This window comes from Canis aureus, chromosome 27 (assembly GCF_053574225.1).
Source record: "Canis aureus isolate CA01 chromosome 27, VMU_Caureus_v.1.0, whole genome shotgun sequence".
Classification (NCBI taxonomy): Eukaryota; Metazoa; Chordata; class Mammalia; order Carnivora; family Canidae; genus Canis; species Canis aureus.
Window position 1 is genome coordinate 46,826,829 of NC_135637.1, and position 21,334 is coordinate 46,848,162.

A 21,334-nucleotide genomic window follows, 5' to 3' on the forward strand; every position below is an offset into this window, starting at 1 on the left:
TGAGAGGATTGGTATTCATTCTTTGAATGTTTGGTAGAATTTAGCAATGAAGCCTTCTGATCTTGGACTTCTGTTTGTTAGGAGGTTTTTGATGATTGATTCCATCTTCTTCCTCATCATTGGTCTGTTTAGATTTTCTATTTCACCATTATTCAGTGTTGGGGTGTTGTATGCCTCTAGGAATTTATCTATTTCTTTCAAGTTGTCCGGTTTGTGTAGCACATCATTGTTTATAGGAATCTCTTTGATACTTTGTATTTTTGTGGTATCCAGTATTCCATCTCCTCTTTCATTCTGAGTTTTTCTCTTTTAGTTGGTGAGTCTAGGTCTAGGTTTGTCGAGTTTGTTTATCTTTTCAAAGAACCAGCTCTTTCATCGATCTTTTCCATTGTATTTTTAGTTTGTATTTTACTTCTTCCCTGATCTTTATTTCCTTCCTTTCTCTAACTTTGGGCTTATTTATTCTTCTTTCTCAAGTTCCTTTAGGTGTAAAGTTGGGCTGCTTTTTGAAAATGTCCTTGTTTTTAGAGGTAGGCATTGTTATAAACTTTCGCCTTAGAACTGCATTCCGTAAGTTTTGGTATGTTACATTTTCATTTGTCTCAAGATTTTTTTTTTTATTTCTCTTTTGATTTCTTCTTTGTCCCGTTGTTGTTCAGTATCCTACACTTGAAAAGAATGTGTATTCTGATGCTTTTAGATGGAATATTTTTAAGTATCTGGTCTACTGTATGGCCAGTGTTTCCATATCGATTTTCTGTCTGGATAATCTATGCATTGACATAAGTGCGAAATTAGAGTCTCCAGCTATTATTGTATTGCTGTTTCTCTGCTTAGGTCTGTTAGTATTTGCTTTATATATCTAGGTGCTCCTATGTTGGGTGCATATTTACAAATGTTATATGTTTTGTTGAATTGGCTCCTTTATCACTATATGATGCCCATCTTTGTCTCTTATTAAAGTCTGTCTTGTCCATATAAGTATAGCTACTCCTCCACGTTTCTTTTGGTTTTCATTTGCACAAAATATCTTTTCCTACCTCTTCACTTCTAGTCTCTCTGTGTCCTTACATATAAAGTGAGTCTCTTGTAAGCAGCATACAGATAGGTCTTAATTTTTATTTTATTTTTTAAAGATTTATTCACCTATTTTAGAGAAAGAGCAAACAAGCGTGAGCAGGAGGGGCAGAGGGAGAGGGAGAATCTCAAGCAGTTTCTGTGCCAAGCATGTAACCTGACTTGGGGTTCAATCCCACATCCCTGAGATCATGACCTGAGCTTAAACCAAAAATCAGATGCTTAACTGACTTTGCTACCCAGGTGCCCTGGTAGATTTTGTTCTTTAATCCATTTCGCCACTCTGTCTTTTGATTGGGGAATTGAGTCTATTTACATTTTAACTAGTTATTGATTATGTATTATAGGCTTAGTGCTATTTTATTAATTGTTTTCTGGCTGTTCGTATAGTCTTGATCTCTTCCTTTCTTCCTCTCTTGCTCTCTTCCTTTGTGCTTTGATTTATTTTAGTGGTATGCTTGTATTTCTTTCTTTTCATCTTTTGCATATTTCCTATAGGTTTTTCCTTTATGGCTATCGTGAAGCAACTTCTATAACAGTCTATTTAAGTTGATAACAACTTAAGTTTGATCCCATTGTAAAGCTCAACATTATTTCCCCCCATGTTTTATGTTCCTGATGTCACATTTTACATGTTTTTCTTTTGTGTATCCCTTACTTAATTGTAATCAGTTATTTTTATTATTTGTCTTTTACCACATATGCACCTTTCCAGTGAGAACTATTCTTCATATGTGTTCTAAACACTAATTAGCACCCTTTCTTTTCAATTGAAAGAAATCTCTTTAGCATCTCTTGGGTTGTTTCTGCTTTTTTTTTTCTTTAACATCCTTTGTAAGGCTGTATTAATGGTGAGAAAGTCCTTTAGCTTTTGCTTGTTTAGAAAAGTCTCTCTCCTTCACTTCTGAATGATAACTTTGCCAAGTAGACTAGTGTCGGTCAGAAGATTTTCTCTTTCAGCCGTTCGAATGTATTGTGTTACTCCCTCTGGTCTGCAAAGTTTCTGCTGAAAAATACCTGATACTCTTATGGCGGGGGGGGGGGGGGCCGCAGGGAGAGGGGTGTGTTCTATTGTATGTAACGAATTATTTTTTTCTTGGTACTTTTAATGGTTTCTTCTTGTCTTTAAATTTAACATTTTAATTATTATGTGTCTTGGTGTTTATTTCTTTGGGATCCCCTAATTTGAAACCCTCTGTGCTTCCTAGATCTGGATGTCTGTTTTTTTTCTCCTGGTTAGGGAATTTAGTATTTCAGCCATTATTTTTTCAAATAAGATTTCTGTCCCTTTCTCTCTTTTTACTTTGGGAAGCCCTATGATGCAAATGTTAGTCCATTTTATGCTATCCACAAGTTTATAAGGCTATCTTCACTTTTTTTTTTCATTCCTTCTCCTTTGCTGTTCTGATTAGGTGAGCTCCCTGTCTTATCTTCAAGTTAATTGATCTTCTGCCCTATCTATAATTTTCTGTTGAAACCCTCTAGTGTATTTTTCAGCTCAGTTTTGTATTATTCAGCTCTGTGTCTTCTATTCCATAGTTTCCTATATTTTCCATCTTCTTGTGACATTCTTACTATGTTCATTCATTCATTCATGAATGAATACTGTAGGTCATTCAACAACCTGCGTTCCTTTTTAGCAGCTCTATTGACCACTAGATGTGTGTCAGACCTAAGACCTACCCCTCAGGCCAAAGATCTAGGACAAGAAAAGAGGCCTCCTGCTCAGAAAGACTGGGAATTTGCCCGAGTATGCTGTCTGTGCAGTGCCTTTGGGGTGGTAGCCTGCTAAAAACTGTCCTTCCAATTACCATAGTCCTGTGGAACTCAGGAATACAAGCCCCCCAGGCTACCAGTGACAGGCAATCAAGGGGTATCCCCTGTGGCAGCTGCATAAACCAGGGACCAGGTGTGTAGAAATCTTCCTTCCAGGATATATTGGCACTGTGAAGCACACCAGAGGGTTAAAGACGATGATAGAATATGTCCTCTAAATTCTCTGAAAAGGATTATAGTCCGCCCCAAGATGCATTTTTAATTAGAAGCCTGCCCCTCAAGCTGCAGTCACAACGATTAGCTAACACGCCTCCTTTACAGGAAGACTGAGCTCCTGACTCTGTTTTCTCTAGCTATGCCCTGGGGGGTGGTTGCTATTGAAGAACTCTTTCTCCATTGGTTACAGTCCTAGGGGACCCACAAGAGTAAGCCATACCAGCCACCAGACCTAGATCTTAGAGGGGTGTCTCCTGGTTACAGTTTTAAAAATCAGACCCCAGACAGGGCTATGAGCTCCTTTCTGGGTGTTCTTTGTTATAAGAGTTTCATGGGATCAAGAGCACAAGCTTCCTTGACCTTCAGAGCCAAGTGACTAAGAGGTGTCCTGTAGGAGGCAGCTACAAATATCAGAATGAATGAAAGTTTGCCCTTTGTGACAACTTGAATGGACCTCAAGGGCATAAGCAATGTGAACTATGCAGACAGAAAAAGACGAATATCATATGACCTTTCTCATATGTGGAATTAGAATTCTTTCTGAGCGGGATCCCTGGGTGGCACAGTGGTTTGGCGCCTGCCTTTGGCCCAGGGCGCGATCCTGGAGACCCGGGATCGAATCCCACGTCGGGCTCCTGGTGCATGGAGCCTGCTTCTCCCTCTGCCTATGTCTCTGCCTCTCTGTGTGTGTGTGTGTGTGTGACTATCATAAATTAATTAATTAATTAATTAAAAAAGAATTCTTTCTGAGCATTAAGATATGATTAGATCAGAGCCTTAAGAAAATCTCCTTCTCAGACTTGTGAAAGATGAATGAGTGGTCCAACGGAGGAGGTGTTTTGGGAGGCTTTTGAAGATGTGTTGAGAAGAAATGATATAAGAGGCCGAACTAGGGCTGTATCTGTGAAAAAGGAGAAGGTGGGTCAGACTTAAAGGCTGTCACAAAGTTAGGAGCCCCGAACTCGTGATCATTTGTTGTGGGAATGAGGGAAAAGTCTAGGATGACTCCCCCAAGTGTCTGGTCTGCATGACGGGGAGATCAAGGAGTCTTTTAGCAAGGTAGAGAAAATAGATAAGGAAGCAAATTTGGGCTGGAGATGGAGATAATATAAAAAATTCTGCATTGAACATGGTTAAGTTCAGAACATTTTTGAAAATTTGGGCCTACGATAGCCAAACTGTGGAAGGAGCCTCGGTGTCCAACGAAAGATGAATGGATAAAGAAGATGTGGTTTATGTATACAATGGAATATTACTCAGCTATTAGAAATGACAAATACCCACCATTTGCTTCAACGTGGATGGAACTGGAGGGTATTATGCTGAGTGAAGTAAGTTAGTTGGAGAAGGACAAACATTATATGTTCTCATTCATTTGGGGAATATAAATAATAGTGAAAGGGAATATAAGGGAAGGGAGAAGAAATGTGTGGGAAATATCAGAAAGGGAGACAGAACGTAAAGACTGCTAACTCTGGGAAACGAACTAGGGGTGGTAGAAGGGGAGGAGGGCGGGGGGTGGGAGTGAATGGGTGACGGGCACTGGGGGTTATTCTGTATGTTAGTAAATTGAACACCAATAAAAAAAAAAGAAAAGAAAATTTGGGCCTGACTTAGGAGAAACACTGGATATATCCATTTGGAAATCCTCCATCTCACATTAATGATTGAAGTCACAGGAACAGACGAGATTACCCAAGGGGAACGTATCCGGTAAAAGAAGCCAACCCTGACTCCAGCTAGTGGCAACCTTGGGGAAGGGCAGAACCATAGATGGAGGAGTTCCTAGGAAGGCCACTTAGGAGAGAGCACCAGGATGGGGAGCAGGGAAGAACATTTTCAGGAATGAAACAGCTGAGCAGTTTCAGTTGCTACAGAGAACCTTTCTTGCATTTGGTCGTTGTGAAGTTTTTGGCAGTCCTAAGGACAGTGACTACCTTGGTGTGGTTGCACGGAAGCCATACTGTTACCTTGAGAAATTAATTAAGGAGAAAAAGAAGAAATACGTAGTCGGCTTGGCTGTGAAAGGTAGAAAGAAACAAAATCATTGGTAGAGATTGGAAAAGGCTTAGTGAAGGAAGGGAGCAAACTTTGTTTGCAGATGAAGGACTGAAGAAACAGGAAGGTCGAAGATATAGAGAAGATATAGAGGGGAAGCGGATAATTGCTGGCAGAGGCTCCTAGAATGGGACAGGGGAGAGCAGGACCCAAGAACACAGTAGGAGGCTTGAATCATGGGCAAGCTACAGAATGTGTCTTCGTTTGACACAAAGGAGAAAAGAAAAGAAAAAAAAGGATAAAAGAAAGGGAGGGCTAAGGAGGTAAATATATTATTGGTTTTTTGAGCAGCAACCAAGATTGTTGCAGTAGGACAGTAGGACAATCCCCGATTTCTCTATGAAGTAAGCAGTAAAGGCATCTCTCAGCAGAGACCATAACATGCAAATAAAGCAGAAATAATGATAATGACTATTTTATGTCCAGGTATTGTACAGGGCTGCAGGCAAAAAGCAGAAGTCAGTCTTCACCTCAGTTCCTGATACTCCTGATCTTTGAAGAGCCAAGCGAGGGTAGAAGCTTCAGAGTCAGGCGAGATTCATAAGCAGAGCCTCACAAACCTGCAGCGCTGGCGTCACAGTGGGTGGTTATGTATACTTGCCCACTGCAGCCCAGCAACAGATTGTCACACTGGGTTGTCCTTGATGCAGCCTCGTGGCCCTTAACTTCAAGCAGTTCTCTTTGGGGCCATCATAACTGTGGCTGTGTTTTACCTAAGCAAGCAATACCACGTCTGTCTTTCTAAATCGTGTACAACTTTCGTCATTGGGTGGATGAACGGTCTGTGGACCGAACTGCTTGATTCCTTCTGTAGGACCCATCTATTGTTCGTGACCACTTTTATGCATTCAGACAAAATGGGGGGAGAATGTGTTGAGAGCTTTGTTAGAATCCTCTCATTCTTCCATCAGCATTCTTTATCACATGGATTTAGATCAGGCCACACTCAACAGTAAGGGTATTAGGTGACTCGGATGTGTGTGTATGTGTTTCCGAATGTGAAACAGAGGGAAACAAATGAAAAGAAATGCATATCATACGTGAAAACATCAGGACGAAAACAAGGAGACACTCCCATTTAAGGGTTAGAAGTGAATGAAAATGACTGAATACTAAATAACAAATGTTTTGTCTCTATAACATCTGATCCCTATTCTCTGATCATTTAGTATCTTTATGTTGAACTTGCCACCAAAGAGAGACCCCACCATCATGCTGGGAAACAGACCAAAGCCCTGAAACACGCTAAAGACGTAAAGGATATATGGTCAGTGAGGTAAGTTGGGAATTTGGCACCGAGGTACACTGGGTTAAAGAAAAATATCCTGGGGTGCCCGGGTGGCTCAAATGGATCGTGGAAACAACACCACTGAAACAACAAAAGGCACCAACAGTATCAGTCGGGCACGGGAGCCAAGAATGATGCTAAGAGATGCTAAAAGCCTGTTGTTTTTCTCATTGGTCCTCTCAGTTAGCAAAGCTAGGACCCCTTCTTATAATTCCTTGGTAGCATTTGCTAGGGACTCCTGAGAAGTCATTGCTATTTATCCATAAAGTCATGGTCTTGGAGTCAGCCAAACATGGTTTCAAATCCTGTTGTTGTCACCTGCCCACTATGACTCTATATGATTTACTTAATATCTCTGAGCCTCTGTTTTCTTATATGTGGACTATGGTTAAAAATCACAATAATTAAATTAGGTGGAACAAGGTATCATATATAACATTCCTGGCACAGAGATGGGCTCTTAGTGGACACTCAGAAAAAGTTCGTTCCCTTTCTTCTCTTGACCACCTAAATCGTGAGAATGACACATTGGTTAGAATTAGGAGGGGACGGGCTTTCATCTCCCATACCACATGATCAAGGACGCAGCTGGCTTTTAATGATAATGAGATTACCTGTTGGTAAAGATCTGAAACTAGAGGAGCCTGGGTGGCTCCGGTCATAATATCATGGGTCATCAAGCCCTGAGTCAGGCTTCCTGCTCAGTGGGGAGTCTACTTCTCTCTCCCCCTCTGTGCTCAAGGTCTCTCTCTCTCTCTCTTGTTCTCTGTCTCAAACAAATAGTATCTTTAAAAACATATGAAATGAATCAGTTCAGGGTAGACAGTCCGTTCTTAGCAGCATATTTTTCAGAGCCCACCTACAGATGCACTACACCCATTACCAGAACTGGAATCCCTAGAGGACTGGCTGCACACTGGGACTTAAACTCGGACAAAAGACCAATCAACCTCTCATAACCCCTCAATTTAAGAATATACTGCTCTAGGCTTTCAAGGCATCTTAAAGTCATTAGAGTGATCTCTAAAGAGAAATGTGAATTGAAACAGCAGAATTGAAACAGTATCTCAGTTCCATAATTTTCATTTGGAGCTGAAAGGAGTCTGCTAGTTGGACTAGCACCTTGTCCCCTGACCCTGTGAGACATGTAGATCCCACCCCTGGTGTCTAGTGGCGTGAGATCCAGTGGGCTGAGCACATAGTGCTGGCATCTCCCGAAACATCCAAGGTAGTTAGCATGCTCTTCCCTAAATGTATAATGCGCATGTGTGCTGCTCAAAGCTGCACTGTACCAACACACCAAGGCACTGGTTCTCTATTGTTGGGGGCCAGGGGCAGACCATTTTGCTTCAAATAGAAGCTGAGAGAGTTGTATACTACCCTCAAAGTCCATCCCCTAGGATAATTTTAGTCTTCTTGTGACATCCCCAATCTTTATCACTTCAAGGATAATTTGAACGAGCCTTCTCTACATCACCCCTCTCTGGGGTGGTCACTAAGTGAAATTGGCCCCAGGGCTCCTTACACCCCAATGGACAGCCCGACCCTACTCCTAGTCCTCTCTCCTACCAGTACTGATAACTCTAACCTTCAAAATAGTCCAATGTAACAAGGATGGTATCTGGCATTGAGTTTGGCTTTTCTACGGTGTCTGTCTCCCCAAGTGGAGCTAAGCAACTTTATGGGATTATTCATGTGAAAACTAAAGTTACGATGTCAGAGAAAAGACCGCTTTAATTATGGGTTGGTTCAGCTACCCAAAAGACTTGAGGTTGAAAACCGACTGCTCAGAGAAGTACTCATCTTGTGTAAATGGGATTAATCTTCTGTGACATTCTTAAAGTTAAGAGATGTCATCTCTTGAAATACCACAAAGATCAAGATTATAAAATAAAATTTCAGGACTGCCTCATGGAGAAGGTATTTTGATACTTGGAGTTAGAAACTAAATCTTTGTCCTCTTTCCATGTACATTAATAAGTCTTTGGCTCCACAAGATTGTTTACTTTTTTTCTCCTCCCAATCAGCTTTTCGTTTGCTTGCTTGAGTTTTATCTATCTATTTATTTTAAGGGTTTTATTTTTTTTATTTTTTTCATAATAAATTTATTTTTTATTGGTGTTCAATTTGCCAACATACAGAATAACACGCAGTGCTCATCCCAAGTGCCCACCTCACTGACCGCCACCCAGTCACCCCCACCTGCCGCCTTTTTTTTTTTTTTTGCAATTTGGGATATTCTTATTATTTAAAAGGCCTTACAAATAAAAGCAGAAACAATCACATTAATCAAGTGTATTAACTCATAGTTCTATTAATAATCATTAAAATTGTGTGAGGAATACATTAATAAACATTGAAAATGATAGTATTTTCCCTGCTGTGACATTGTCAAAGAAAATAAGGAAAGTAAGGGTGAGGAGTTACCCAAACTGTCAGAGACTCGGGACTTTCCAACGGGGGTGTGGGGTCAGACAAGACTTGTTGTCCAGCAGCTTCCACTGTATTGCACGCTCTTTTCCCAACCGATGAGTTAGCCAGTGATCTTTTTTACTAGTTGCCAAAATACCAGCTTGTATCGGGATAGGTAAGTGATGGTTATGAGAAGGATCCTGGGACAGCCTCTGGAATCAAGGCAGGCAGACATGTGTCCCAGACGGGAGGCGTTTAGTGGCCACCCTGCAAACAGGTTGGCCCTCGACCATGGGAGCCAGGCCGCCGCTCACTGCGAGGACAGGTCCCCCCAGGGGAGGACCGGAGAGCTGGAGGAGGAACAGCCCCTCCAGCAGACAGGCGGAAAGCCAGGAGGGCTGCTTGCTGAACGCAGTTCCAGGTGGCCAGTCTCACCCCAAAAATGCATGCCTGACAGCCTGTATCATTGCTTCCTTTTCAGAGTGTCCATCATCAGCAGTGATGAGGACCCCCCGCTCTGGGTGTGGTGTCCATCTCCGAGGGTCCCTTTGTCATGTCCTCTGGGATCCATTCTGCTTGTGAGAAGCACAAAGGTCTTTTGTTGTGGAGGCCTGCCATGTCACGTCCAGGGGAACAGATCCTCCAGGCGTGTTTCTTCTCCTTCTGTCCAGGTGCATCCAGTTCACGCCTTTCCAGCCTCTGAGTCCCCACCGAAGCTGCATACCTAGGCCGAGGCATCTCGTGGCTCGCCGTCTCTGAGGACCTCAGGCGAATCTGGAGCTTCTGGGATGAGGTCAGACTGTCCTGCTGTGCTGCTGCGGGAAACATCAGGGGCAGTTGTAGGAGATGGGGTGCTGTGCTGTTTGGGGCAGCTCTACCTAGGAGTCTAGGGTTTCTTGTTGGACCTGCCTTCTGAGGATTTGGGGGTGGAGGTTGCCTGCAAGACGCATGTGTGGCATGAGCAAAGTGAAGCCTCCAGGCCCCCGGGGCTAAATGAAGGCTATATCCCCAGTGTCCCGGGGGCCCCTTCCCTGACTGTGGCCCACTGTGACTGCCGGGTCCTCCTCCTGCTTAGCTGTGCCTTTCCCACTGTCTCGGGGAGCCCTCAACCTGCCCATTTTGTGGAGGAGACTTTGTGCCCATGAGCATTGCAGGCAGCCTGGCAGGGATGATGTGCTCTGGTCTCGCACAGGAAGTGACTTTGCACGGTGCTCACACTGAGGGATGGACATGGGTGAAATTGGGAGTGGACGGCGGGTCCTTCACCCCGATGGCCGCCTGCAGATTGAGAACAATCGATAGAGCCTCACACTCACATGGTGAAACGGTGCATGAGGTTACCCCCCAACATCCTCCAAGGCTTCGCTGAGGCTCAGGAGACCCCGGGAGATGGGCAGCTCCCAATTGAGTGGCAATCCACATGTCCCTGCTTGATGCCCGGGTCTGCTCTGTGCCCCAGGGATGCACCCCTAGTCGAGTTGAGTTGTGCTGCTCGCATGGCCCTGGGGCTCTGTGTGATGTTCGCTCATTCCTCAGACACCTGAAGTGTGGGATCAGGCCACCACCCCAACTAATGATGTTCTGGGGCAACCTGTCTGCTGCCATTAGCAGTAGGAAGGGCAGGGCTGGGTCCTGCACAACAAGGGGGTGCACAACTCTGGGGGCCCTCTGCTACAGGGGCGCAGTGCACAGACATTCTTGAGTCCTGTCCCTCCAGGTTCAGCAGCTTCTGCTGGTCATGGCTCAGCCCCCTCAGGGCCTCTATGGGTTGAGTCCCATTCCCTGTAAGATGTACTCAGGTCATCCTTCAGCGCCTGTAGGGATCATGGCCTTCCTCTTGTCTCCTCTTATTGCTCAGCCCAGAAGGGCAGCACCCAGGCTTTTTGGGTGGTTTTCCTGAGGTGCCAACAAGTAGGTCAGGGAGGTGATAGAGAACATGTGCCTGTGTTGCTTCCTCTATTTCTGCCAAACTCACCTTGTTCCTAGTTCCTCCTTTTCTTCCAACTTAAATATTTCTTCCCTCGCTGCTTCCCTGATGTCCGTGGAAGGGATGCTTCTTGAGAGCTGAAAGGGAGGCAGAATCGGGCATGACCACAGATAACCAAGCAGGGAGTGGGGACACTGAGTGGGGTCACCCAGCGGGTACCCTTCCCTAGGCTTCTCCTACAGGGTGGACTCCATCCTGCTGACCCCAGCCCCACTCCCTGCTGGGCTGTTCAGGTCTGATCCCCAGACTCAGTGGTGAAGGGTCAGTGTGATGCTGAAAGAGGGGTAAAGAGGGCTGTAGCATCATTCCATAGACGGAGCAGGTGCCAAGACCCAATGCCTGCAGCAGACAATGGTCTTCAGGGTGGGCATCATCAAGGTGGGAGCTGGGGAAGAGCTAGGAACAAGTGCTTATGAGCAGCAGAGCGAGGAGGTGAAAGAGAGAGTGGAGGAGAAGAATTAATTACAGGCACAGTGTTGCTCCTTTCACGTGAATCCCCGGTATCCGTGGAGTTGTCTTCCAGTGCGCAGGGCAGCAATGAGGTTGGCATGGCCATGGGAAAGGAAATGGAAACTTAGCAGGGGTGAGAACCCATGGCTTGCTCCTCTTGGGATGAGGGACTCTGACCTCAAGATGATGGATCCTCAGCCCTGGGGCCTCCCTGCACTTAGTCCCTTCATGTCTACAGGGTGGAAGTGGGTCTCTCGTCTCCCAGCTGCGTGTCCCACCCGTAGGTTCTCTCCATGCCTAGGAATGATGTGTGTGTCATCCTGTCCCTCCTCTGGGAGGTACTGTCCCTGTGACAGTGTGACCAGGACATGACCTTTCTCTCTCCCTACTCCCCTTCCTCCTTTCCTAACAACTCTCCATTTCCTTCCCCTTTCCATCCTCCAACAATCATATTGTTCTTAAATATTGGTAGCCAAGGACTGGCAGGAGATATACTGGCACCCACTCAGTCAATCCCCTGAACCCTCTGTGTGAGGAGAAACTATCTTGGTCTGGGATGGCTGGGGAACTTGAATGAGACGGTGCCACACGTGTCCACATATCCAGTGTTTGCTCTTGGGACAAGATGGTCTTTCTTGGCACACGAGCCCGCCTTAAGCAACCTCATCTGTTCCCAGAAGTGTTATAGAGCAGAAGTGGAAATGAGAGGGTAGTCAATTTTCAAAATTCCCCCTGAATTTTCAAGTGAAGTGCTGGAAAATATCCAATAGGGTAGCCCACTGAACACATGGTGCCAGCCAGGCCTGGCGCTGAACCTTACAGGGAGGGTAGGGTGGTAGGGCCCTGGTGCAGGTCTGAGGACAGGTGACGGGGTGGGCATCAGGAGGGTGTAGGGGGACAAGGCCTATGCTGTGAGGCTGGAGAATTGGATGGTGAGAAGAACAGTGACCCTGTAGCCCTGCTAGCATATGTTCTGTCCTCAGCCTCGGCCGTTCTCGGTGACAGGTCCGAGGGATGCTTGGGAAAGACTGTGTGTGTGTGTGTGTGTGTGTGTGTGTGTGTGTGTGTGAGAGAGAGAGAGAGAGAGAGAGAGAGAGAGAGAGAGAAGCGGGCCCAGCCACACCTTCACACAGGCCGGTAGGTGCCTTGTGGCCAAGGAGCATCTCCAGGTCTTCAGTATGTGGCCTCTCACTCATGGAAGCATGTTTATGACAGACTGGTTTGTGTGGTGAAGCTGGCATGACCTAAGCAACCCAGGCATGTATGTAGTGACCGTAGGGGAGATGCCCCTTAACATCTCCAACTCTGGGAGTCGACTTTAAGGTATGGGAAATGGGTCAGGAGCATGAAGGTCCATTACACGTCATGTATCTTACACGGGACAGAGTTTCCTTCTCATCCACCTCTGAGCTCACATGACAACTTAGTTTCCTGGTTCTCAGATTTGGGAGAGGGTTGCTCTGGCACCCAGGTCATGTCCATCATAGGGCAATGACAAGAACGATACCCAATCTCTGCCACACGACTGCTGAGTGGTGCTGGGCAACAAAACCAAGCTTTGACGTTTGGCAGCAGAGAAGGGTGGGAAGTGCACATTGTATGGGATAGATCATAAGACAGCAAACCCAGGGAGGGGGATTAGAAATGCGGCACACACCGAAGGCCCCTGGACACAATTTCTGGTCCTATGACGTCAGTAAAATAGGAGATGAACGAATCAGATTGCTAGCCAGTATTTCCCTTTCATTTTTGATTTCTTGCCCACCCTCTGCATTCTCCAGAGTAGGAGATGCAACCCCAGGTTCCCAGGAGCCCTCTGCCACTGTTCCCTACCTGAGCCCTGTTCCCTACCTGCCGAGTCTTCCTCCCCACTGCTGGAGCCGTCTATGCTCTCCAGACACAAATCTGTAGGAACACAAGCATGAGCAATCCTGTTATTGGAGGGAGGGGCTCACCCATTCATCCTACTCTAGTTGAGTTCTCTGCGGGTCATGCGGCATCTACCTGCCTGACCTTTCTGGTGTGTTCTCAGATGTGCACTGTGCTTAGGGGAGTCAGAGACCTTCAACGGGGCAGAGATCACAGTTTCGAATTTTGCAGTGAGACCAAGCAGCTGTGGAATCCACTTCATCATGTCCATTCTACTCGCCCTTTACACTGTTCCCCTCCAAATGTGGCATGTGAAATTCCACCAGTTATGGAGACCCCTGACATGTGGCTAGGGTGAGTGAGCATTGGAGGGTTTATTTTCTGTAATCGTTTTCATGTAGTTATCGAGGTAATGATTGTGACAGATGGAGTATAGACAGACTCCCCTTGGACTGCAGAGCACTAGCGTCCAACAACGAGCAAGACATAACCCCTGCTCATTCCTCCTGCTTTAACTGCTGGCCCGTTAGCAACATCCATGTGTAGGTTGTCCTGGTCACACACACAGGTGCCAGGCACTATGTGAGCCCACTGAACACTAAAAGGCTGAGGTGAACACCTCGTTTCTAGGATAAATGGGCCCCAGAGGCGATGTCACAGCCTTCAGTCACAATGTCACGTTAAAAAAATGGAAAACCTGCTAAAATGCAAATGTGACCACAAAGGAACACAAATAGCCAAAACGTTGAGAAACAAGAAGAAGGTGGTGGCTTGGTTATTGCAGATTTCAAAGTACCTGAGACAGCTGTACTAGGCAAGCAGCACGGTGCTGGCATAAAAGTAGGGACACACTGCAGCAGAATAGAGAGTTCCAGAATAAATTCACTCGTTCATGCCTTGTTAATCCTTGAGGAGACCACAGGATGGGGAAAGGATACCCTCTTCAACAGGGAACAGAATGAAAAGGCATCCTGAAAGTGAACCCCACAGCAATGCTCCTGAGGATGTAGATAATTTGAGGCTTTGTATGTTATTAGGCAGGGAGGTCATCAAGATGGACCGAGCTGATGCCAGGCGATCTTTGCTGGAGGAAGGAGGTCCGAGGAGAGGAGCAGGAAAGTGCGTAGAAACACTGCCTCTGACTCCTTCCTACAGGGAATCGAATCCTTATGAAATAGTCTGTCTGAAAGAGGGTACACCCCAAACGCACAGGGCCTGTTACGGACAGAGTCCTGTGAGCCCGGCGCCGCTTTGAAGTTCAGCAAAGCTCCACTGCGTTGCGGACCTCTTCAAGACCGTTGCTTTGCTCCGGTTCAACAGGCACCGTTCCTACCTGCATCTCAGCTCATCCATAAGATGGGAATTGATTCAAAGACACTTTGCTGCAGGCTCATTCAATCCAAGGAAACCTCCGCTGAGTTTTATAATTGTTCATTAATCATTCATCATAAGGAAAATTAAGTATATAAGCTTTCAACCAACTGACATCCCTGCATTTTAACAAGGCCTACATCCTATTTCTTTCCAGTCCTTTTCTCTGCAAAATGCCGGTGTCCTTCAGGTCACTGGGGATCCCTTCACTCAGGAGCCACCCAGCCAGTGGCAAGTGTGTGACTGGGTGTGGGGGCACCTGTCATGAGCACTGGCGTACTTTTACCTGGCCCTGGCCCAGGCCATGTAGGCGATTTGCAACAACTTGGTGTTGGGCACCAAGTTAATGACAAAGCTTTACTTTGAGCTCCTATTTGCCCCTCACACTTCAGTGTGGGCTTATAAGTTGAAAGCATTATTTTTAAGGATAATGAAGCTCTTAGGAAATACTCTGAAATATCTTCCTGAATCTTCTCTGCTTGGACCCTGCATGAGACACATCCCCAGCTAGGACTGATGTTGTGCCCTTTGTTACTGACTCATCCCCCTCTGAGGAAAAGGAATACTAAGCAAACCTCCAGGTGCAGCTGTGGTGAGGGAGGAATGTGGCATCCTAAGCAGTGTGCCCGGTGGGGTGAGGTTTACTTTTGATCACTGGACACTAGGGTTGATTTGCATAATTGGGAAATGTCTCATGAAGGAACACACACACTCAACGCACTGACCGGCACAGTCACGTCCCATCCACTCACATAGGACCAACCCCCAGCCATCATACACACAAGCCACAATACCTAAATGACCTGCTTGCTTCCAGAGTCTGTAGAACATAGTCAACCTTTTTTTTTTACTGGACAGTCATTTTTTTCCCACCACCCCACCCTCCATCGCAGTAGGAACCCAGGATCAGGGAGGCTCTCCAGGCCAAAGCAGAGGGGAAAGACCCACCTTGTGCATCAGTCACATTCCTCCTCGAGAAGTGTCTGATAAACCATCTTGGTCTCCCTCCTCCTGCAGTTAGTGAAAGGGAAACACTATGAGGATCACATCCCTCTGTGCACATCTGCACATGACTTTTGTTCTCTTGGTGACATTAGCAAGTGACTTGGAGTACAGTCCTCGAGTCAAAGATCACAAAAAAGTAGTAAATGTGACCTGCAGGAAAGGCTCCAAATTTGAATGTCAGATCTCATAGCTCCATTTTGTTCAGCAAACAAGCTATGTGACATGAAGGAAAAGCAACTCCTAGAAAATGCTTGATGCCATTTGTTGTGTAACCAATGGTGATGGTTCTAAAAGCCCCTCTAAATTTGGTATCAGTGGGTGATTGAAACTCGGGACTAACTGGCAGTGCCAAGGAAATTAATTCCTTGGAAATGGAAAGAAAGCATCAATTGCATTTCCTATGCAGAAAATGACTTTACCTGAGAGAGCTGAGGTTTCTTCTTCCGCCTCTGAGTTGGGAATTTCCTGAGTCAGGGACTCAACTGGAGCTAGGAGGACACAGAGCCAGCGTGAGGATGCTGGAGGGGCTGCCTGGGAACTTGTCAGGGAGTTTGGAAGGATGAGGACAGGAGTCAAGTGTGTGCATGTGGGTGGCTAGGAAGTACGGACTGCGCTCCCCTCTATGGGGCCTCACCCTGTCCAGGATCTGTGGGCTCTCCAGGAATATGTGGCCTTTCCTATATGCACTCAACACCAGTGACAGGCCCAAATCATTGATATGTACACCTATAGCTGCCCTTGTTTACATGACCATGGAGGCCTCTGGGTAATGTTGGGCCGTGTAGGGGGCTTTGGTAGAATCGGTGTTTTGAGAGAAGGACCCAGTTGCTGGATCTCCTTTGCTGCCTACTTTGAGAGCTAATGACACCATGACTGAGTGATTAGTGAGCATCAATAGCCCAGAGCCACATTCGGACCAACCCCTGGGTTCCCACCTTGGCTGTCAACGTGGGGGGGTCAAGGGTTTGGGTCATTCATCTCTGCCCCATCTCCTTCTCAGGAAAGTAAATGGAAGCATCCTCCAGATATAGCTGTGGTGAGGGAGGGATGAGCATGTAAGGGGTGTCACAGTGATGAGATGACTTTGGAAAGCTGACCCCTCGATTGTGCTGCAAGTGTGGGAATACCTCCTGGGAAATCACACACTCACGTTCACATACCACATAGATACACAGACACACACATACTCGCTAGTGTGGACACAGACGCCCTTTGACACACATGCACACAAACCATCACCTCCTACATGCCATAGTTCCTCCAGGCCCTGTACAACATGGTCTCACAGCTTTAGTGGACAGTTTTCTCTCACCACACCCGGACCCTCATTCCCAGGAGGAATCCAGGATCAGAGGCCACACTTCTATTGACACGAGATTTCACTGCCAAAAATGTTACTTTAAAATACATACAGTTTTGGATAGTCTCAGCATCCACCTGCGATTGGAGAAAAGAGAAAAACAGTGAGGATCACACCATCATGTACCCTGTTTGCAGAGCTCTTTTGTTTGGTGAGAACTGAAGGAGACTGGGTGGAGCACAAAGGTTGGGTCAGTGTTCCCCCGCTCCGGTGAAAGAGGACCCTGTTAAAGATGCTTGAGCTTTCAATAACAGATCTCTGAAATCCAATCTGATCAACTGATCCAAAATTCTTTTTGAGAGGGAAGTACTTTCTGCTGTTGAGGGTGCTGTATGCCACAGAATTTGTAAGGCAGGCTGCCCTGTTATACCCCCCTTTTTGTGTCTGCTGTCATTGGCAATAGTCTTTCATTCACCATTCTCCCCACAAAGGAGACTGCTTGTCACATCCCTCAGGTGTATTATCCAAATTTGGTCCTGTGTTCCTTGAAGTAGAAACCAATGAAGCAACCTTCCTTCTCAGAGAAAGAGAGGCAAGCTTACCTCAGGGAGAGATGAGGCACGTTCCTCTGCCTCGTCCGTGGGAAGGTCCTCGGCTGGTCCCTCCGTGGGATCTAAGGACACAGGGTATCTGTCAGGAAATAGGTTTTGCTGCCCAGGAATGGCCTAGGGAGTTTTGCTTGAGGTGAACACGGGGACAGGGTGCTCAGGTGTGAACAGTGAGCAAGCAAGACCCGACCTGCTGTTGGGCTAACTTCCTCGATGGACAAAGAAATGAAGAGCAGATGAGCAAGAAGGAAAAGGAATCTGGACTTTGCTTTCAAGCTTAATGGATCTATATAGTGAGCAATTGTCAGTCTCAAAATGCAAAACATTCGATGCATTCTGCATTTCATGACTGTGTCCCCTGAGTCATCCTTCCCACTGTAAAGGCCAGCCACCTTCCCACTTCTTCACCTGTCAGAGGACCAGTTCAGCTTCCATGCCTTCACACATACTGCTACGTACGTGTCCTCTATTCCTTTGGATGGTTATTTTTGTGTGATGAAATAGACGTTGTTGATGCTATTATTAATAAGTAAGTAATGCTCTGCAGCCCTGTTTACAGTCATGGTGCTGTGTACTTAGCACTGCCATCTGATCTACATCCAAACCTTTCCATCCTAAGGAATCTCTGTCCCCATAAAGAGATGAATGTTCCTCCTCCCCTCACCTCCTGCCTCCAGCCATCCGAGTGTCGATTTTCTGGGTCTATGGGTTTGCCTACTGTAATTTGATCCCTTAAGTGGGGTCAAGTAATTTACTTCTTTCTCCCTATGCCTTCTTTCAAACAGCATATTGGTTATTCAAGATCTATCCGTTTTGTAGCATATTGAGCCATTTGGGGTTTTTTTATGGCTGAGTTACATTCTGTCCTGTGTGCATATCACATTTTAGGTGTCCTTTCATCCCATGCTGGATTGGGGGGTTGTGCCTATCTCTAGCTCTTAGGAAGACTGCTGTCGCGAACATGGGTGCCCAGATTACACTTGGAAATGCATGTTGACTTCCATGGTTATAGTAAGGTGATGGACTTGAAACAGTTAAATTTGTACATTTGAAGTCATGGAAAAATGTGTCACTGCATTTTGTACTGTTCTGCTATTTGTATGTCACTAGTGAAAGAATTATTCTTAAATCCACTTAATGAGTAAATTCTCACAATACCTTCTTCTGTGTCACTGATCGGGTATACCCGGTTGTGCAGAGAGAAGCGCACTTTCTTAAATCTCTTCTTTCTCGAAGTGGACTGGGCAGCTTCTGTCTCATCCTCCCCACAGGTTCCTGGGAAATGCATAGCAATAGAAAGCAGTGTTGGCATCTTGTGGGCAGAAGTCCATGGGGAATTAGTCCAAATTGACTCTTGTTTCAGCCTTCTATTCCCCCTACACAACTGTTGCCCCATGGAGTGTCATGCCTCCAACTTGGACTTAGGAAGACTTTGCATTGAGGTGTGCACTGAACCACCCCCATAGACAGGTTTTGTGGGCAAATACCCCGATTTATCAGAGACATTAAAGCAACGCAGCAGGGATCCCTGGGTGGCGCAGCGGTTTAGCGCCTGCCTTTGGCCCAGGGTGCGATCCTGGGGATCCAGGATCGAATCCCACGTCCGGCTTCCGGTGCATGGAGCCGGCTTCTCCCTCTGCCTGTGTCTCTGCCTCTCTGTGTGTGTGTGTGACTATCATAAATAAATAAAAGTTTAAAAAAACAAAAAAGCAACGCAGCAAAGCACCATGAGCAGGCCTTATGTCCTGGGTTCTCATCCTACTTAGAAGGTGCACGTACCTGACAGAGTTCCAGAAAGCCCAATGTGCCTCGGTTCCCTGTTCTGAGATGTGGAAGTGTCCATACCACCTACTCACTGGAGTGCTGTTAGGAGGCGAAATGGGATTGACTGCAAGTAGAGCCCTGGGCACAGTGAAGGTTGGATGCTTCACAATTGCTTTGTAGGTATGCAGCACTCAAATGGCTACAGAATGAGTTAGAGGTCTGGTCTTGGGTGGATCTAGACAGGGGACTCAGATGGCTCCACAGCATGGAAGGATGGAAGTTCCCTCTTTAGCCTTCATATGGAAATGACGCTCTAGAGCTCATGGAGGCCACGTGACAACCCGCTGCTGGAATGCCCATAGTAGCACCATCAGGAGGGGAAGCAGGGGGATAACTCATGGTTTACAATGTAGGCTTTGATAGATAGGGAAATGAGGGAACTTTCCAGAGTGGCCACACTGTTGTGTGATGGATCATGGACAGGAATTAAACTCATGATGCTGACTGTTCTGCATTTGATCTAAGGTATTGTCTAGGGACCTGGAATAAAGCCTGTCCAAGGGTAAATGTAGCTACCCTGGCTGGAGGGAGTGCCTCCCTGCTCCTTCCTTCTTCCCTCCTTCACACCTTCTCTCTACTCCCAGCTCTCTTCATCCTCTCTAGACCCTGTCAGGGCAGGGGACAGGCTCCTGTCTCCTCTTAGACAGTCCCCTGCCTATGCACGGCCTCGAGACTCCATCCCAGGACTCTCTTTGAGGACCATCCAACCATCCATGACTCGCCTACAGATGTTCACTCCACCTCCCCGATGGCCAGGTCCCTTCTCATTCACTCCAAGGCATTGCTCAGACAGCCACTGAAAGCATCCACATCAACCCCTGAAAATACCACAGGGAATCCCAGTTTCCTTCCATCTGAAAATGTCTGGATTTAGACTGCTCACATTTGCTTTCAGATTTTGACATCTACACTGAGAAGAGCTGACCTTTCCCCGTCATATGTTGCCAGGTGATCCATAAGAGCAGTGTGGTGTGTTTCCTGAGTGTGTTCTTTATAAGAATATGGACAAAGTTGACATATAGAAGTAGACATTCTTTTAAATGTAGAAGATATATAAGGAAGCCAGCTTCATCAAACAATCAAAATTAAGTAATGCAGGAAAACCAGAAAAATACATTCATCTTACAATGTGGACAAATGGGACGGTGGAAATGAAAATGCAAAAAAAAAAAAAAAGAAGAAGAAGAAGAAGAGTTTCTGAACCAGTCAGCAAGCCAACTTGAGAGAACAGAATTCAGAAAATCAGAATGAACATACCTTTAAAACAGCATTTCAGATTTCCCATTGTAGGGAGCGTCTCACCTGCTACAAAACTGCACTTGATTGGCTCAGAGAGTGACAGTTGGAATTAAAGGTGAGCATCATCACATCACCGTGGTGATGGGTCATGATAGAACTTTCAGAGTGAAGGCAGGTCTGCACGTGCTGCTCCAGCTGCTGCTGTCTGGCCCAGTGGTATCCTCACAGACCAAGTGTGGCATTAAGAGGACATGTCTTTTCTCAAAAATGGAAGGTGGCCAACACCCTGTTCCCTGTTTGTGAGAACAATGATAGCAGAGAAAGTGACCCACACTCTAATAGAGGTGACAGTAAAAACTTGCAAGGTCAAGAGGGATCAATCATATTAGGTATCAAAAGAGGTTCCTTTCTTGATTAGAAATCCTCCTTCCTCCCATATCTGCTATTCCTCAGTTATCAGACACTTTTAGAGACAACATTAACATTTGCTGTAAGAGCAATAGAGAACAGTAATTTGAATTGAGTTTTTAAAATCCTTTCCATTTGATGAGTCCTACGTGATAAATCTAAGTGATGAATCACTAAATTCTACAATTGAAAGCAATATTACACTATATATACATTAACTAACTAGAATTTAAAATAAATTTTGAATTATAAATCAATAAATGAATTTCAAAACCTAAAAAGCCATTTTCTCCCTCTCAACACATAATTATCAAATTAGATAAAGTCCCCTATTCTATTAAGTTTTATCCTTTTCCTTAGTATGTAACTTAACTTGTACACTTAGTTATCTCAATCGCTATGAATTGCTTGAGTATTTCCCTGGTGCTATGCCTATTGATGACCTA

General features: G+C 45.7%; 2 protein-coding genes across 13 annotated transcripts in view; one reads left to right on the plus strand and one right to left on the minus strand.

Annotated features, from left to right (window-relative positions):
• Positions 1-21,334, plus strand: part of LOC144299368 (nebulin-like) — a 56,496-nt gene that overhangs the window by 14,568 nt on the left and 20,594 nt on the right. Inside the window, exons 9-10 of one of the 2 annotated variants that reach the window (XM_077874915.1) lie at positions 6,297-6,403; positions 9,499-9,620. The gene's annotated coding sequence lies outside the window, so the exon portion shown is untranslated. Of the gene's footprint in view, positions 1-5,553; positions 5,641-6,296; positions 6,404-9,498; positions 9,621-21,334 lie in introns of those variants that run through there. The other variant, XM_077874916.1, reaches the window with a different exon arrangement.
• On the minus strand, positions 8,712-20,767 carry LOC144299369 (uncharacterized). Of its 11 annotated transcripts, none has more exons than XM_077874921.1 (11): positions 20,544-20,767; positions 19,197-19,280; positions 18,576-18,692; positions 17,412-17,482; positions 16,922-16,946; positions 15,929-15,997; positions 15,453-15,515; positions 13,116-13,169; positions 11,281-11,330; positions 10,803-10,891; positions 8,712-9,642 (listed from the first exon to the last, which is right to left on the minus strand). In XM_077874921.1, exons 2-11 carry the CDS (start codon positions 19,258-19,260, stop codon positions 9,552-9,554), a joined length of 693 nt encoding a protein of 230 aa, XP_077731047.1. In that variant the 5' UTR covers positions 19,261-19,280; positions 20,544-20,767; the 3' UTR covers positions 8,712-9,551. The 11 variants fall into 11 exon arrangements, with proteins under 11 accessions (XP_077731047.1, XP_077731046.1, XP_077731048.1 ...); XM_077874920.1 differs by having other exon boundaries at positions 20,499-20,767; XM_077874922.1 differs by lacking the exon at positions 20,544-20,767 and adding an exon at positions 20,167-20,388.

What these genes read in the sequence shown, in the direction of transcription:
- LOC144299369 (XM_077874917.1), bottom strand. Translation starts at nt 18,813, where the DNA reads ATGGGGCAACAGTTGTGTAGGGGGAATAGAAGGCTGAAACAAGAGTCA. An exon ending in GTGCCTCATCTCTCCCTGAG is followed by an intron (nt 16,947 to 17,411) that starts GTAAGCTTGCCT and finishes CTCCAATCGCAG; the next exon opens with GTGGATGCTGAGACTATCCA. An exon ending in AAGGAGGAACTAGGAACAAG is followed by an intron (nt 9,643 to 10,802) that starts GTGAGTTTGGCA and finishes TGTTTCCCGCAG; the next exon opens with CAGCACAGCAGGACAGTCTG.